The sequence below is a fragment of the Rhinichthys klamathensis genome, unplaced genomic scaffold (assembly GCF_029890125.1).
Source record: "Rhinichthys klamathensis goyatoka isolate OS25496 unplaced genomic scaffold, OSU_Roscu_1.1 h1tg000781l_1, whole genome shotgun sequence".
NCBI classification, from domain to species: Eukaryota; Metazoa; Chordata; class Actinopteri; order Cypriniformes; family Leuciscidae; genus Rhinichthys; species Rhinichthys klamathensis.
This window is the reverse complement of record NW_026607178.1, coordinates 980,213-999,046: the sequence shown is the minus strand read 5'-3', so window position 1 is coordinate 999,046 and position 18,834 is coordinate 980,213. Positions and strand designations below refer to the sequence as shown.

The window sequence follows — 18,834 nt, the reverse complement described above, 5'->3', positions numbered from 1 at the left end:
TCTTGACAGATCTGGCACTTGAGTCGGAGCTCAGTTAACCTCAGGGCATTTGTGTGACACAGCTCTAATTGGCTTTGTACAAAACTGTGCCATGATGCCATTGCCATCTTCAAAGGATACAGATGTTAACTAAGGATACTTTGGAGTCTTTTGCCAAACTCTGCATGGATGGGCAGACTTGGTGGATTTGGGGCCACTAAAGCTTTGTAACAGTGTTGATAGATTCTGATGATATATAACATACAATAGTAGGCTACAATATATACATTATATAGAGAACAAGAAGGGATTGTGTAATTAATTTGAGATCGGGCTGATCAGAGGGGATCAATATGATATTTTTAACACTTAATTTTTTATTTTTTATTAAATATGATTCCTCCACCACCCCATAAAAATGTACACATATACAGATCACTCCATATTATTATTACACGATACACCGTGTTTAACTAATCACAGACTTGTCAATCAGACCAAAAGCACATTGTGCGTGATAGGCCTAACGTTACTGCTTTTACTGAATAACTTTTATATTAGACTAAAAAGTAAATACTGCCAGCTACTTCATGTAGCCTATTATATTAATATATAATATTATTATATTACTAATTACTCCGCCAACTAAAATAGTTTCAAACAAAGCCAAACTAACCGTTGCACTTCTTAGCAAGACAAATTATATTTTGAACGAATCATTTGAGAAAATTCAGTTGATTGATTCACTGTAACTTGTTGCCACTTACTTTGTGTCGACGTGACCTGCACAAAAATACTAAATTCAATGACTGATACGGCACGAAATGACAAGTGGAGTGATACAGCGAAAGTCCCAGTGCATGTTGAACTCACGCCAGTTGACCAATCAAATCCGAGGACCGGAACTTACTGTTGTATATTGTATACTTATTTATACAGTATTTATGAGATCATTATGCAAATCACACAATTTTTAAGTAACTTAAGTCTCTTTCCATATTTCACATGCAGTTAGGCTACCATAGGCTCTTGTGAGTTGTAGGCTATAGTATGATAACTTTAAGATATTTCTTGTATATATATATTTTAGATTATTAAAATTTTCCTTAGTTTAAGTAGGTAGCTAGCAACACTAGCAAAACAAAATGGCTACTGCTAACTGCTTTCAATACTGCAAAGCAAGAAAAAAAGCTTCTGATCGAAAATGTTGAGAATTCAATAGATGGCCCTGAAAAATAGTCCCACTGAAGCTATAATATTTTACACATTTTGTACATGTACTGATAAAAAAGACGAGAGGAAACCATTTCATGAAACGTGAAAATTAAAAGCAGGAGATTGCATTCAAAATGAATCCTTCGGAGCATAATTGTCACAGTACTCCATAGAAGTTTTGTAAAGAGTTTTATTCCAGTACTCAAGAATCAGAGAAACGTAGGTAACAAAAAGAGACACGACACACTTTGCAAATGCAAGTCAAACTTTATTTTGGTTAGAGGGGAATGTTTGTGCAACACGTTCCTGAAAAAATGTGTATCTGGAATGACAGTTTTCGGTTACATAAAACAGGTGCGCACTGCTACCATTCAAGTGACATTTTGTTCTTTGGTGGAACAAGATGAGACACACTCAACTCCTCCAAACACACACTCCTGTAGTCCAAAACTGCCATTGTGTTGTTTTGGGAAGGGGTGGGGTGGTGATGGGGGCAGGAGTGCATGTGCTCCAAAAGACAAAGAACTTTCCAGAGCTTTCCTTTGAATGTTTCAAGGACACTAGGGAGTTCAGCAGCGTAGCTCTCGCCACCTAAACTAGTGATTCAGCAGCAACTATTCACATCCGAACAGATCTTGCACCTGCAGCAGCACATAATGTTCAAATTTTTTTTTCTGAACGATATCAGTAGTTTTTAAAGTAGCTCGGCCCCCCATTGGTGAGCAGTGCACTACGTCTATGGAATGTGCACTAGCGCCGGTCCATTTTCCATCCCAACGGTCACATACACTCAGTCCACATCAGCCCAGAGGAGGCACTTCACATAGAGATAGTAACTATTAAAAGGGTAACCTGACATTGTACTCTTGAGCTGTAACAAGGCATGAAATAAGGATCGAAAGAAATACAGGAAGTCTAAACACTCAAGCTTTACAAATGACATGTTCGACAGGCAAATGGAATAACTTGTGCCTGCCGATACTCAGCCTATTAACAATATTGCATTGCAAAAAAACGCATAATATAAATTAGACCTTAACTCTATCCTCACAACATTTATAAGAAATAATTTTTTTGTGGTCAGAATAAAATAGCAGCTTCATGGGAAACGTATTCTGTCGTGAAAGCTTAAACTAGGCTTGCTGTTACTGAAAAACATTAGCCTGGATGCAAAGCATTTAGTAGAGCTTGCATTTCCAACATATGTGTTCGCCCATGACAGGAAACAGATTTAGGACTTAAACAGGTTTTGCTGCAATGGTAAACAAAGCAAATAAAGATGCTAGTTTAGGAAACATAACATGACATGGTGTGAATGCAACAACTGTTACAGCCCAATACTACACATACATTGCTAAATACATAAACAAAAAAAAACCTCTTCCTTTCGGGAGTTAGCTCCCCCGATTTAAGGTTTCACAAAAAGAAATTTAGCTAAATATCATTAATTTATATTCTACGCCATGCCTATTGTCAAAGACAGTTCAGGGATCAAATATTTAAGGCTTTTGAGGGGCAAACAGGGAGGTTATGATACTGGGTGTCACGGCTCCACCCATTCACTCATCTGCAGTTGCTCCACTCGTTACACCAAAGTCTGACAATACCCATGCTCCCCTGCCAGATGGCCTGTCCTGATAAAGGTGGAGAGACTTGTTGGACATAAAAGTCAAGGGAGAATATGAGAAGAGGCACAGGTAGACCTGAGAAAGAGAGAAACTCTCCATGGGAGTTAAACCGTGGAGCATCGGATGGATCAATTATCAGATTCACAGAACAACTAAACTTAAAATGTGTATTTTACTTGGGTTGTTTCCCAGCAAGTAGACCTAGACTGTCACCGGCGGTGCATTTCAGCTATTTCAGATAAGACCGACATGACACATCAAGTGCCTAAGGTGGGTGGAAAATGCAGTGGCAGGCTTCAGCTGACACAACAGCGTGTGACGGAGATGGAAATGATCCCGCCAGGGAAGAGCGGTATGGTGTTAATGATGGAGCAAAAGCAGGGAGCCAATCCGCCCCAATACACAGCATTCACACCGGCTAATCACACCTCTCAGTTACAGTAGCACAGCAGTGAAGCCACAGGCTAGCCTGCGGTGCTCATTTATATTGCGCTTACATCAACACACTTCCGTCATCCAATTACGGTCAAGGACGTCTTTCCTTTAATGATGAACTAACGCACAAGCGGGTGATGAAACTCTTCCCAAAGGAAGCTTTGGGTCGGCTGCTAAAGTCGGTCTGCTGTAAGACCTGTAGTGAGTCGAAGCCTGCTGTCACCATCTCTTTCCAATGAAATTCAAGTAGTAACAATTAAGTTGAGACTAAATAAACCCCTAAGCTATGCAATTAGGGCACAGCACAAGTCTCGAAGCAATTTCAGTCTACAGCAGTCTCCATTTAAACTGAAATCTAATAAGATACTCAGGAAAAAAAAAAATAGGATAAAAAGGATAGCGCATTAGCTGACACTTCAAGGGAAGGATTAACATTGTACACGATGTGGCTTTACTCGGCCCAGTGTAACATTTCCATCAAAGACTTTAACCTGATTCATGTTCAACAGTCTGAAAAAGAAACAGTCTTGTCATATGTGCATATCCCAGTATCAGTTTGCACTTTCATATCGATTTAGGATTAGTTACAAAAGCACAATATGTAAACATTGAGAGGAACAAAAATAAAATCAACCTCTATACATTGTACAAGCTGTTAGCTTCGATGGAACAGCCAAAGATTTCAGCATCATGGCACCCCTTAAATGTCTTCAGTGAGTTAGTACTTCAAATCTCAAGTAGGCCTAAACTACATACAAATGGAATTTGCTGAGAATCTCTTCTCAGCTTTTTAAATATGGACATTTGCTAATCAAAAAGAAAGAGCGAATAAATATATGCGTGTTATGTGGTACATTTTTCCATTTACATTACACAGACCAGATAGGAATTGGAGAAAAAAAAAACAGTGCTGATGTCATAAACTGAAGCTGTTATGGCTGTTTTCTTGGGGGGGAAAAATAAAAATAGAATAAATAAATGCCTAATTTCCCCCCCCAACGGCTAATTATTTAAGTAATCTATACTAATAGAAATTAAAATAATAAAAGAAACCAAAGTGGCACATGGGTGTTCAGATTTGTGGTAGCCACGTAAATAATCATAAAGGAAACATTCAGTAGATCACTTGCAAGATGGGGACATTTTTTCCTTGCGCTCCGACTAACACTGACTAGCGTGAACTGGCCGCAGCTCATCTGTACCCTGGGTGGTGGATGTGGACATTTCTACTATCACCTGAATCTGTGGCCCTGCTGACTGAGGCTCTGTGCATCTTTGACATTGTGCCAGGATTCTGCGCTCGGAAGCAGGGCGCCTGGAAGTCGCCACCCATGTACTCCATGGTCTGCATCAGGTTGGTCTGGCTTGAAATGGACGGCCCGGTCCTGTACTGTGCTCCAGGGGTGCAGTCTATGGAGGCCCCTGAGAGGCCTCCGTGGAACGGCCCCACCAGGTCTTGAGACCCTGAGCTATCACTGTTTGGCGTGGGCAGGATGCTGTTCCAGTGAGGCTGCATGTAGTGGCCGTTGCTGTAACTCATGGGCATCCCGTTGACCGGAGGAGATGGAGTTGGTTTATCAGTGGGGGGCTTCAAGTTGAAGGGCTGAGCCATGCACACCTCCTGCGGGTAGCCCATGCTCTTGGTGAGGAACCCCGGTCCCACTAGGCCTTCTCTAGGGAGATTCTTGCCCTGGTGAGCCGCTCCCTCCGGAAGGTGCTGAAGGTGTGCCAACTGGTGCTGGCCCCAAGGGCCCTGCTGACGTTGTGGCTGGGACTGCTGCTTCATGTCATTGTGGTAAAGGGGCATCCTGTTCATGGCCGCGATGTCGGGCAGATGCAGAGCAGGACCACCTTTGTCAGAGTTGCCAAGGATGCAAGAAGGCGGAGGACCCACAACGTGATGAGTGCACACCCGAGAGCTTGCGTTGATGAGCTGGTTGCGGCTGATGGGACTGGGGTTGGCGATCTGTCCTTCACACACGGAGGTAGAGCCCATGCCAGCCCGAGCCTGGCAGAACTGGTTGATCTGATTGACGATGCTGCTCAAGTCGCTGGGCCGGTTCTGGTGCAGGCTGGCAGCCATGGACAGCGGTATGGTTGAGGTAGACACAGTCACATTGGGAGGGGCATCGGCGTCAGGCAGTTTGCGTGCCATCTGTAAGCCTGCCAGGGGTGGCTGTAAGACCCCCGGGGCCGGTGGCCCAGTGCAAGACGCCTGTGGCATGGGTTGGGATTGAGAGAAGCCCTGGGAGTGTTGCAGGTTCACCGACTGCGCGATATCAGGCAGATGCCGTAGTCCTTGCGGACCAGGCAACTGTGTCTGCTGCTGCATGAGAGTCTGTTGGTGGTTTAGGGCGTGGTGTGGTACTGGCGGTTGGTGAGCCTGGCTCTGATGTAAAGCCTCCTGATGAGCCAGGCTCTGCTGTGGTTGTAAACTACTCTTCTGCTGCAGGGATTGTGAATGGGCCTGCAAGGCCTGAGAGTGGGCGAGACTCTTCTGGCCTAAAGGAGTCTGAACGTGTGGAACAGTGTGAGGAACATTTAAAGTGCTGGAACTGGTGTAAAGCCCACTGTGCGGGTTCATGATGAGCTTGGGGAGAAAACGGGCTCGGCCGCCTTCAATGTCCTTGAGGATCCCTTTGACGGGGACTTTGACGATGGCCAAGAGGCCCGTCCGGGTGTTGACCTGAGGTGGGTAGGGGCTGTATCGCTGGCTGGAGGTGTCGAGACCGTTAACGGTGCGGCGAATATGCTTCCTCTGAGGTACTTTCACACTATTGGGGAAGATTTTTATAGTCAGTGGGTTATTGGCAACTTTCTTAGCATAGGCATCCAATTCCGCTGGGGTAGGATAGTGTGCTGATCTCATCCTCTGTGTAGTGTCCCCTGTGAGCAAGAGAAGGCCAAACGTTAAGGTTAATGCAAGGAATTTGGCGCTCGCATGATAGCATATGTCTGCTTAACAGGGCTTTGATGGAGCAGGGTCAAGAGGAAGAGCATCTGTTTCACTAACAAAGGGATAAACTAGGTCAAACAAACATGCAGCCTAATCAGAACAAAGCTCATTTCAGTTAATGGCAGCTTACATTTCTGAAGTCCAGTGTTCATCTGCGTGTACGAGAGAAGCTGGAAGGAGGGGTTTGATACCGGCAGACAGGCCAGCATGTCACAATGAGACTAATGCAACATTGGACTTTTACTCCTCATCACACTGTAAAGGAAACATTCATGTCACGAACAAAAACGGATTCACATCAATTGTCTCTTAAAATACATGGTGTAAAAAAAGAAACATTGGCTATTTTCTTCTCTGAGGGCGTCATTAAAGAAATCCAATTTTACGTGCAGACGTAGGTTTAATGGAACACACTGTGCAATGTGACTTAATGAGAGTAATAAATTATAACGGCGGAAATTTCTATTTTAATTAGTGGTGGTTTGGTGCAACACAGCACAAGCAATAATCAAAAAGTCTTAGGTTAAAAGAGTCACAGAATGAAAATCACCACACCGTGAATATCCCAACAAGCTAAGTAAGTAATATTGAGTAGAATGTCAACAAATGACATGATTTACAGCCAGCCGCAAAAAACGGCAATCACGGAAGTGTACAAAGGCCCTACCCTTGCTAATTCACCTGAACATCCATCAAACGTTGTAGCTATAGATCTCTGTAATTGCCTCATTGTAGCCATTTATTTAAATATCATGCATTCAAGCATGACCTTTTTAAATAGCTCTCTGAAACAGCTGGTGTCAGGGCCCACAGTGCACACCCTGCAGTTTGAGTGTCAGGAGTGCGATGCAAACGCATTTTCCCGTCTGCCTGGCAGGTGCCCAGGGGCACGGCAGGGGATGCGGCAACACGACCACAGGCCACATGCTTCCAGCTGATTCATCCAATCTGAGATGTGCAGGTGTCAAAAAATGCAGTCAAGACCGAGCCTGACATGTTCTGAGCACCCAACCCCCAACTATTTTCATCAGGAAGCTGCTTTTAATTTTACAGTAAAGGTGGTGTTATCAGCTGAATCTGACACTCACAATGCCTGAAACACTCTGGATCTGTGAAGAATTCATGTGCGTCCTGTTATATCATGCCCAAAACGGACCAATGGTAGGGGGGAGTTGTTTATTTAGGTGGTGCTCTTCAAAAAAACCTTTGAACGGAGTTCAATATCTAGACAAACTCACAGTTTAGAGCTCTTACAAGCAAATACTGTATAGCCAAGCAGAATTTTTGGAGGACATTTAAGCTGACACACATTTAGAGTCTTAATTAAAAACAACAGAAGCTCTTGATAAGCTGAGCTACATTGTGACTCCCAAACACAGTTAGCCAAGCATAAAAACAAAGCACTTTAATTTGAAAGTACAATTTGTAATTGCTATATCATCCACCCTATAATAAATCTTCTAGCCACCAACTTTGCTTAGCTACAAGCTAACGTTACATGCATTAAATTTACCTCAGACCAACACAGACACACTTACACAATTTAGGGTCATTACAGCACACATCTGCCCTGTAGATAAGATGTATCCGGATGATTGAAGGTTTGTCGTGGTTATCTCATGCCCAGCTAACTAGCAACCAATCTGAAGGGTGATTAGAGTGATCTCAGCCTGTCTTGGTACCTCTGCCTCTACACTTGCTACTGCCACTAGCATATAGCCTGTGTCTTCTTTGTGCGAGCCACTGCCCGGCTTTCATCTCTCAGCTTCTTAAAACCACATTAAAACGACCAGATTGGAGTTGTCGAAAGCAGAACTTACTCTCTGGCTCCGGGATGAGACGTGCGATTGTTTAAAAGAGCATTTTGCTGGGTTATTCGGCACCTGTGCTCTGCTTGTGTCGATAAAGCGCTTGTCTAGTCACTGCTGCTGCCCAGTGCCCACTGCAGCCTATATCCGCGCATGCGCAGTAAGCTTTTCCCACGTGTCTTCCTCGCTGAGGTCGAGAAAACGCGACGGTAACTTGGGCTCAACGCGCCACCTACTGAATGGGAATTATACTAGATCCCATATTATATTATATTATATTATATTATATTATATTATATTATATTATATTATATTATATTATATTATATTATATTATATTATATTATATTATATTATATTATATTATATTATATTATATTATTAATTTAGCCACTATTTCATTTTTTCTTCATTTATTTTTTTCTTCATTTCAGTATGTCACAACGCAAACAATTCTTAATAGTCTAAAAACATATTATGGTGGTAAGTTACATGAATGTGATGATAATCATTCAATATAATGGTAGGTTATATATCAAAGATACAACCACAGTACTTTTCTGTAAACGTCACTTGCCAAGTCTTTCTTTCTGTCTTCAGAAAGGCATAAAGTCTATCCCTCAGGTCTCAGGACTATAAAATCAAACAATGAATGGAGACAAGATGGGAATTAGACATGAATACAGTCAGCATTTTAGTAATCATGACAACACGGAGCCTGTGTTCAAAAACCCAGTGAGCTGCCTACCTAGATAGCATTTTGGACATCATAGGCCCGTTCATACGTCTAGGTAGGGAGCTCGTTAGGTTTATCACACACACATACAGGATCACGTCCCTCTCTCCCTCCCTTCCTTCCTTCCAGTGGTGGGCAGGGTCGCTTGTGTTGACAAACATTAATTCTCTCACTAGGGTGGGGATCTATACATTTTACGAGTCAAAAAGCTGCTAAATAAACGCTTTATTAAACATTTAGGAATATACACGAAAGGATTACTGATCGGTATTAAATGCAAGTATGGGTTGCTGCCTGACTGTTGGACCAAATGAAGCGCTCGTTGTGTCAGGTATCGTAATAATCTGTGTTTACAATATCTTGCAATATTAAGACCTTTATAGAATATTTCAAACAATTATTGCACTAATTATTTAATGAAGTGTTTATTTCACTGTTTCGCATGTGTTATGAATTGTGTGGTAAATAATATCATCCAGTCGTGTTAGCTAGCTACAGCTACGTTAGCCCAGCTCTTCCGCATTTAAACGAGTCATTCATAACTGTTTTAAACAATTTTCGGCGTTTTAAATTTCGCATATTTCCGAAACTTAGTATAAATCTAAACGTAAACGTAGTCCATTCATTTATGAAATTCAGTGTTTACAAATAATTCTCCTCCTTATTTATGCATATCACAATGTTTGCTAGGTGCATCCCGTTCACTGATCTATATAATGACATTGTGTCATAATAATGTCATTCTATATAGATCAGTGATCCCGTTACACTCTAACCATGATTTAAGGTTACACTTTTTTTGGTAACACTTTATTTTAAGGTGTCATTATTACAGTGTAATTATATATTTAAGTTCTGTATAATATTATTTAACAACATGTACTTACTATAGGGTTAGGATTTGGTCGAGGGTTATATGCATCATTTAATGTTATTACTATGGTAAGTGCTTGTAACATATGTAACAAGGACACTGTAAAATCAAGTGTTACCTGATTTAATATATAATAACTCAGTTATTCATTCATACTAATTATACTATGCTCTCATTCTCATAGAAACGGCCACTTTAGAACATAGTAGTGAAATGTTGTGGTTACATTGTGATGATTTTTGCTTTTTTTTAAAGGCTGTTTAACGTAAAGTGCCCTGTTTTTACTACACTTAAAAGGTACTGTGACGATATTGTGCTACAGTAATTATCTAAAAAAATACCATGTTATTTACATGGTACTTCCAAGAACACTGTAGGACCACCATGGTACTGTACGTCCAAATTCATGGTAGTACCACGGTACGTTTTTGTATGTTGCCTTAAGTACAATGGTACCTTGGAGTACCATGTTAATACCATAGTACAGGGGTTTTCAATCTTTTATATTCTGATGCGACATTCCCTCATCCTAAAATTTAAAATGCAGCTATTAATTTGTATGCATAAAGACCGAATTTATACTGTTACAAGTTAATAGGCTAGTATAAATATACGTTAAATTATTATTTAGAAAATATTTAGTTTCTGTTAGATGTATTATTTATTTAAAAGTGATGTTTTAATATATTTATTTAAATTCTATTTTACGTTTATCTTATTTCAGTTATTTATTTTGTTTAATTTTTTGTTACATTTTTTTACCCTGTTTTTCTCTAAACTTTTTCTTGAACCCCAGTTTGAAAAACTGCCATAGTACATAAATATGGTCATATTCAGTCGGACTATCATGGTATGACTTTAAGTGTAGACATCTTAGCATCTTCTAGTTCACTTCATGTTTGAATCCCCATTGAACTCAGTTCATTAGATCATATCCTGTGTGTGTTCTTGTTCTCTCCTAGGTGCCTGTTGTGGGGCAGATACAAAGACGTATGTGGTGGGAGGCTGGGCGTGGGCATGGTGGCTTATATCAGACACCCAGAGGTAACAACAGTCAAATAAATGAGGATCACATTTCACTGTGTGGTGCAGTAAATGCAGTCAAAGTTCACCTTAACCATAGTGAATCAATGTTTGGTTATAATTACAATGCTTGACCTTAGAAAACTAAAAGCCGCACCTGGTTAGGTGTGTTTGTCACAAACCAGTTTGGCTTTGCAATGTGCATGCTGTACAGAGGTCTTCAGAGATCGCTTGACATATTTTAATCATATACATCTTCTGTCATTCAGATATTGATATTATTCTATTTCTGTTCACATCTTAAATTTCCATGATCAGCTGAATTGGTTGATTTATGAGCTGATCTGATGCTTTTCTATTGAGCGCAGCGTTTGCTTCATGCTTTCATCTTGAACATCTCTCTGACTGCATACAGTTCTTCCTGTCAGCCACTGCTATTGTCCTTTGGCACTTTTGTCCCATTTTTTTAATTCTGCAATGCTAACAAGCCTTGGAATAACAGGTTTGTCTTGCCTTAGGCACTCTTCTTAAAGGTTGTGTTTAACTTTTGGTTATTTCCCCCCCCCCAGAATTACACTAGAGATTATGACACTACAGCCTAAGTGTGAAGACGTGGAGACAGCGGAGGGAGTCGCCATTACAGTTACAGGAGTTGCTCAAGTAAACACTCTCTCATGGACCGCTCACAGCTCATTTACTGTTGTTTTATTAAATGTATGATTAGATTTCTATCATTAGATGTGAACACAAATGTTGGGGTGATCCGTCCTATTCCTGAAAGGGTCTACCTTGCAGGATTGGAACCCTGCAGCTAAACTCTGGAGGAAGTCCTCTGGATCTTAAGGAACAGGATTAGACACATATTATATATATATATATATACTGTATATATATAGAATATAGTATCATAATGGTATATTAATGATTGATTCACTTTTGCAGCTTAGTATCAGACATTATTTGAATTGAATTCATTGAATTAAATGATCTTTTTGTACTTGAAAGTTACAGTATACACAACCATTCAAAAGTTTGGGGTCAGTAATATTTTTGTTTAAGAAATTAATACTTCTGTTCAGCAAGGATTTATTAAAAGAAAAGTGACAGTAAAGACATTTATAATCTTACAAAAGATGTCAAATTCAAATAAATACTGTTCTTTTGAATTTTTCTTTTCATAAAAAACCTCTTTTCAACATTGATTAGAAATTTTTCTTGAGCAGCAAATCAGGATTTAGAATGATTTCTGAAGGATCATGTGACCGAAGACTGGGGTAATGATGCTGAAAATTCAGCTTTGTCATGACAGGAGTGAAGTATATTGTAAAATATATTCAAATTGATAACTGTTATTTTAAATTGTAATAATATCTCACAATATGCCGGTTTGTATTGTTTTGACCAAATAAATGCAGCCTTTGTGAGCTGAAGAGACTTCTTTAAAAAACACTTAAAATGTTACCGACCCTCTAAACGTTTGAAAGGTATGTAGTAGTTATTATTAACACTTAATGCATTCACTTTTATTCCAAAAGATTTTTCAGAGTGCAAAAGAAAGCTAAATGAAATTTACTGTTGTCTTGTGTTTTTGTCAGATCAAGGTTATGACTGACAAAGACTTGCTAGCTGTTGCCTGTGAGCAGTTTCTGGGAAAGTCTGTCATCGAAATCAAGGCTGTGGTCCTGCAAACCCTGGAGGGACATTTGCGTTCAATCTTAGGTTAATATATTACCAACAATTATAATAACCTCATTAAAAAACATTCAAATGTGATTCTATGAAGCTAATGTTTTGCTGCTGTTACAACGATAGGCACTTTAACTGTGGAGCAGATCTACCAGGACAGAGATCAGTTTGCTCAGCTGGTAAGGGAGGTGGCAGCTCCTGACGTGGGCCGGATGGGCATTGAGATCCTCAGCTTTACCATAAAAGTAAGTTATGGGTGTTTCTTAATGCAAAGTCATACTCATAGATAAGTGGCCCACCTCCATTATAGACCTCAAGGACCAGTGCTCATGTAAATATCAAACTGCCAGACTCATTTTTTTATATATTAATCCTAAAATAAGTGTTATTTTAGTATTATTTATATAATGTTATATTTATTATATATTAATTAGTATAAAATAAATAGCACAATTATAATTTTAACAGTTTTCATTTTTTTATTTTTAGTTTGAGGGCCCGTTTACATGACACTGGTTTCAACTAAATCTTTTTATGCGTTTTGGCCGTTCATTTACACTAAAACAGTGTTTTGGGGAACTGAAAACTGATGATACTGATGAAACTGAAAAACTGATACTGTTATTAAACTACAAAAACGCAAATTTGTGAAAACGGTGACATCATGTGCATGTGTATTACTTGTTCAGTCTATAGGCACATAGTGTTTCTTTACAAAGTGGATCGCCAACTACTGAATAATATAGCATTTTTAGTAATTTTCGAGGATCCGTGTGAATGCGGACCGTTTTGACAACGTTCTCGTCTGTACACGAAAAAACGCAAGTACATGGTTTTCATGTAAAAAGTATTCAATATACTTTTGGTAAATCATAGTTAATTATTATAATCTACACAGGATTATTAGGAACACCTGTTCAATTTCTCATTAATGCAATTATCTAATCAACCAATCACATGGCAGTTGCTTCAATGCATTTAGGGGTGTGGTCCTGGTCAAGACAATCTCCTGAACTCCAAACTGAATGTCAGAATGGGAAAGAAAGGTGATTTAAGCAATTTTGAGCGTGGCATGGTTGTTGGTGCCAGACGGGCCGGTCTGAATATTTCACAATCTGCTCAGTTACTGGGATTTTCACGCACAGCCATTTCTAGGGTTTACAAAGAATGGTGTGAAAAGGGAAAAACATCCAGTATGCCGCAGTCCTGTGGGCGAAAATGCATTGTTGATGCTAGAGGTCAGAGGAGAATGGGTCGACTGATTCAAGCTGATAGAAGAGCAACTTTGACTGAAATAACCACTCGTTACAACCGAGGTATGCAGCAAAGCATTTGTGAAGCCACAACACGCACAACCTTGAGGCGGATGGGCTACAACAGCAGAAGACCCCACCGGGTACCACTCATCTCCACTACAAATAGCAAAAAGAGGCTACAATTTGCAAGAGCTCACCAAAATTGGACAGTTGAAGACTGGAAAAATGTTGCCTGGTCTGATGAGTCTCGATTTCTGTTGAGACATTCAGATGGTAGAGTCAGAATTTGGCGTAAACAGAATGAGAACATGGATCCATCATGCCTTGTTACCACTGTGCAGGCTGGTGGTGGTGGTGTAATGGTGTGGGGGATGTTTTCTTGGCACACTTTAGGCCCCTTAGTGCCAATTGGGCATCGTTTAAATGCCACGGCCTACCTGAGCATTGTTTCTGACCATGTCCATCCCTTTATGGCCACCATGTACCCATCCTCTGATGGCTACTTCCAGCAGGATAATGCACCATGTCACAAAGCTCGAATCATTTCAAATTGGTTTCTTGAACATGACAATGAGTTCACTGTACTAAAATGGCCCCCACAGTCACCAGATCTCAACCTAATAGAGCATCTTTGGGATGTGGTGGAATGGGAGCTTCGTGCCCTGGATGTGCATCCCACAAATCTCCATCAACTGCAAGATGCTATCCTATCAATATGGGCCAACATTTCTAAAGAATGCTTTCAGCACCTTGTTGAATCAATGCCACGTAGAATTAAGGCAGTTCTGAAGGTGAAAGGGGGTCAAACACAGTATTAGTATGGTGTTCCTAATAATCCTTTAGGTGAGTGTAAATAATAATAATAAAAAACATTAAAACAAGTAATACAATTTAAAATATTACCACTTGTCTTTTTTTTAACAGGATGTCTATGATAAGATGGACTACTTGAGCTCTCTTGGAAAAACGCAGACAGCGGCTGTACAAAGGGACGCCGACATCGGAGTGGCCGAGGCAGAGAGGGATGCTGGGATTAGAGTAAGAGACTTCTGGCTTTACATTCTTTATTGCTAATGCATTATCCACTAGATGTGTGGCATTCATTAGCTTCTGTTTTCTCCCACGTCCCTGATCAGGAAGCTGAGTGCAAGAAAGAAATGATGGATGTGAAGTTCTTGGCGGACACTAAAATGGCCGACTCCAAGCGAGAGCTGGAGCTGCAGAAAGCTGCTTTCAATCAAGAAGTGAACACCAAGGTTGGATTAAATTTCATTTCAGTCCAGGGCCATCATCTTAAATCTTAGTTATCTTGTTAGCCGCCCGGATGTGGGCCTTTACATTCATATTTATCAGTCTCAGATGAGAGTGATAGTAATCGTGTGATATGTGTCTCTCCTCCACACAGAAAGCCGAGTCTCAGCTGGCCTATGAACTGCAGGCAGCGAAAGAGCAACAGAAGATCAGATTGGAGGAGATTGAAATCGAGGTGGTGCAGAGGAAAAAGCAGATCACCATTGAGGAGAAAGAGATTGAGAGGACAGAGAAGGAGCTAACCGCTACGGTCAAGCGTCCAGCTGAAGCTGAGGCTTACAAGATGCAGCAGCTGGCTGAAGGGCAGAAGTGAGTGTGATCTAAATACATCAATATTTTAATATATTATAATAATGTTAATAATATATCAATAAATCTAAATAAATGTTTCATTAGATGCGATTAATGTTAAAACGATAAATCGCATCTAACATAAAAGTATGTGTTTATGAAATATATATGTGTGTGTGTATATATATATATATATATTATATATATTATATAATATATATATAATAATATATATATATATATATATATTATATACATTATTTATATATATCAATTATATATGTGTGTGTGTGCATGTCTGTGTGTATATATACACACAGGTGAAACTCGAAAAAATTGAATATTGCGCAAATTTCATTTATTTCAGTAATTCAACTTAAAATGTGAAACTAATATATTATATAGACTCATTACATGCAAAGTGAGATATTTCAAGCCTTTATTTGTTATAATTTTGATGATTATGGCTTACAGCTATGAAAACCTTTTCACAATATTCTAATTTTTCAAGTTTCACCTGTACACAAACACATTATAAATGTATAAATATATATATGTGTATATATATATATATATATATATATATAAATATAATAATATATATACACACATTATATAAACACACACTTTTATGTTGGATGCGATTAATCGTGATGATTAATCGTAAATTAATCTATTAATAATTACTATTAATAATATAATAATAAAGGTAATAAAAAAAATTATAGATTAAATAAAGAATAGAATAAAACCACATCTCTACAGTAAAGAGATTAACAAACTACTGAAACACACTGAGTAGTGTAAAGTACAAAAAACTTGGGACATAATATGATCATGAAAATTTGGGTGGGGATGTACTTTATAATAAATTTAAATATTTTAAAATATATCATTTATTTTTTATCATTTGATTATGGGGTGAAATTTGACCTAGTTGTTGTGTAACCGTGATTAAGTGCCTTGCTAGTTGGATCATCCTCTTTGATTTTGAGCCTGCAATATTTTGGTGTTAGGCTAGGCTACACCAGATGTTCCCTCGAAACCAAACAGGATATATGATTAATCATGTATCCATTATGTATTTGATGAACTGATTTGTGACAAACACTGAAATGAATTGTGCTATATTTGAACAGGTTGAAGAAAGTTCTGACTGCTCAGGCCGAGGCAGAGAAGATTCGGAAGATCGGAGAGGCGGAGGCCCTTTCTATCTCATGTGTGGGGAGGGCCGAGGCTGAGAGTATGAGGCTGAAGGCAGAAGCCTACCAGCAGTACGGAGACGCCGCCAAGACCGCACTCGTCCTAGAAGCGCTGCCCAGGGTGAGTGAACTTATTTGGATTACCTTCATAGAGATCCCCAGTGCAGTTGTACAAGATCACTATGGGTATTGAAGGCCTTGATTTCATCTCCAGATTTTCTAACTTTGATTTTCAGATCGCAGGAAAGGTATCTGCTCCTCTGGCCAAGACCAATGAGATTGTTATTCTGAGTGGGGACGGCAGTCGTGTGACCGGGGAGGTGAACCGTCTTCTCGCAGAGCTGCCCGTGTCTGTAAATGCACTCACGGGTGTGGACCTGTCCAAGGTGAGAGTGTGTTTTAATCAATAGCTGATTACATGATTTGATTTAACCCCCAATCTTAAAAAAAGTAAATCAGGCCTTTTTACATTTTTGGCCAGGTGTTTGATGGGCCGTTCATTCAAAATGTACTTTAAGGTACACAGTAAAAAATAATAAATGAATTAATCAATAATCTCCTATGTCCTAAATTGGAAAATAAAGCACAAAAGTTGCATTCATATAAATACAGAAGAGGATTAGGGCCAAGCAATAATAAAAAAATAAAAGCATCTCGAGATTAAAGTCATTATAATGCGAAATTAAACTCGTTAAATTTCGAGAGAAAAAGTCGAAATACAATCTTGAGAAAAAACTCATTAAATATCGAGAATAAAGTTGTGTTTCGAGAAAAAACTCGTTAAATTTCGAGAAAAAAGTCGAAATAATCGTGAGAATAAACTCATACATTTATTAACGAGTTTTTTCTCGAAACACGACTTTATTCTCGATATTTAATGAGTTTATTCTCAAGATTGTATTTCGACTTTTTTCTCAAAATTTAACAAGTTTTTTTTCGAAACACAACTTTATTCTCGATATTTAATGAGTTTATTCTCAAGATTGTATTTCGACTTTTTTCTCAAAATTTAACGAGTTTTTTCTCGAAACACAACTTTATTCTTGATATTTAATGAGTTTTTTCTCAAGATTGTATTTCGCCTTTTTTTCTCGAAATTTAATGAGTTCAATTTCGCATTATAATGACTTTAATCTCAAGATGCTTTTATTTTTTTATTATTGCTTGGCCCTAATCCTCTTCTGTATATAAATAATAATATTTGTCTACTAAATTAATACATATAAATGAATGAACACCCATTATCAGCTGAAATATTTTCAAAATAAATCAATACTGATACAAATTTCTGAAATAGAAATACCGGTATGATTAAACCGAATTAAAAAATCTGTAAAAGAAAAAAATCTCTAATGTGATCGATAATCAATATGATAGAGTACCAATTTTTTTTTTTTATTCCTACAAATCATAAAGAGCATATTTTTATATGTGTTATTAAATCATTCTCTACTTCTACAGATCCCTCTGTTGCAGAAGATGACAGGTGCTCAAGCATGAAGTAAATCAGTTCCGTCTCCTCCATGATATGTTGTATGCACTCACAGAAACTGCCTTTAGAAGACTTGGGAAATCTTTTTTTTTTTTTTTTTTATAAAAAAAAACTAAACAAAAACAAACAAGTAGATATTTGATACCTCTGGTGCCTTAATGTTTCATAGGACCAGAATATCTGCATGCACTGCTGCTCCCACATTCCACAATTCACTTGATTCTTAAATCACTTGCCTTTGTGCTGCATCCGCTGGATTCAATGTAATGTCAGACACCATTAGAACAATCAGTATTGTTTTTCGTTGTGTTTCGTTGTTATTTTCTTTACTTTGTAGTGACATTATACAGAATTTTAACCTATCACACATTTTCTTTACAATTTTATACACTTCATTTTCATCTTTACACTACACAGACACTTTAACACTTAACGGTGAGTCAGCTTTAGATTACAATTAAATATTTTAATCCATCCAAAGTATACCACTACTTTTTCATTGATTTTAGGTCATATTTCTACCTGAAAAGAGGCGTTGTTACCTTACAAATCCTGCCATGATTTATAACATTCAGGAAGATTGCCATTGATGTGGAGTAGCAAGTAGCATTTAGTGTACTGAGCTCTTGGGCAATAGCATTGCCTTACGGGTAAATATCTGTCATCATAGATAGAAACAAGCCAAGTGCTTCTCTTAATATTAAATGTTGCAGACACATAAATAGACATGGCATTTATAAACCGATCCATCTACTGAATTATCATTTAGGTTACCTGAGCTCATCAATAGTTCAGATCACTCTTTGGGACTATTTTTTGCCTGTACATTTTTATGATGTTTGATTGTATGTGTGCTTTGTTTTGTTTAATTAATTTATATTTTAGACTCTTATTGGACAACATCTGTTTTTAAAAGAACTTCAGTTATGAAGAGATTTATTA

At 38.6% G+C, this 18,834-nt stretch overlaps 2 protein-coding genes across 3 annotated transcripts; one reads left to right on the top strand and one right to left on the bottom strand.

Annotated features, from left to right (window-relative positions):
* Positions 1-4,237: 4,237 nt before the first annotated feature.
* On the bottom strand, positions 4,238-8,175 carry fam222bb (family with sequence similarity 222 member Bb). Its single transcript, XM_056243172.1, has 3 exons — positions 8,034-8,175; positions 6,344-6,468; positions 4,238-6,143 (listed from the first exon to the last, which is right to left on the bottom strand). The coding sequence occupies exons 2-3, from the start codon at positions 6,420-6,422 to the stop codon at positions 4,450-4,452; spliced, it is 1,773 nt and encodes a 590-aa protein (XP_056099147.1). The 5' UTR covers positions 6,423-6,468; positions 8,034-8,175; the 3' UTR covers positions 4,238-4,449.
* Positions 8,176-8,866: 691 nt separating this feature from the next.
* flot2b (flotillin 2b) lies at positions 8,867-17,986 on the top strand. 2 transcript variants are annotated; one of them, XM_056243142.1, is made up of 11 exons: positions 8,867-9,088; positions 10,594-10,675; positions 11,224-11,314; positions 12,250-12,373; positions 12,467-12,585; positions 14,521-14,634; positions 14,733-14,852; positions 15,002-15,216; positions 16,338-16,521; positions 16,637-16,786; positions 17,862-17,986. In XM_056243142.1, the coding sequence occupies exons 1-11, from the start codon at positions 9,040-9,042 to the stop codon at positions 17,898-17,900; spliced, it is 1,287 nt and encodes a 428-aa protein (XP_056099117.1). In that variant the 5' UTR covers positions 8,867-9,039; the 3' UTR covers positions 17,901-17,986. The 2 variants fall into 2 exon arrangements, with proteins under 2 accessions (XP_056099117.1, XP_056099118.1); XM_056243143.1 differs by lacking the exons at positions 8,867-9,088; positions 10,594-10,675; positions 11,224-11,314 and adding an exon at positions 12,053-12,138.
* Positions 17,987-18,834: the final 848 nt, after the last annotated feature.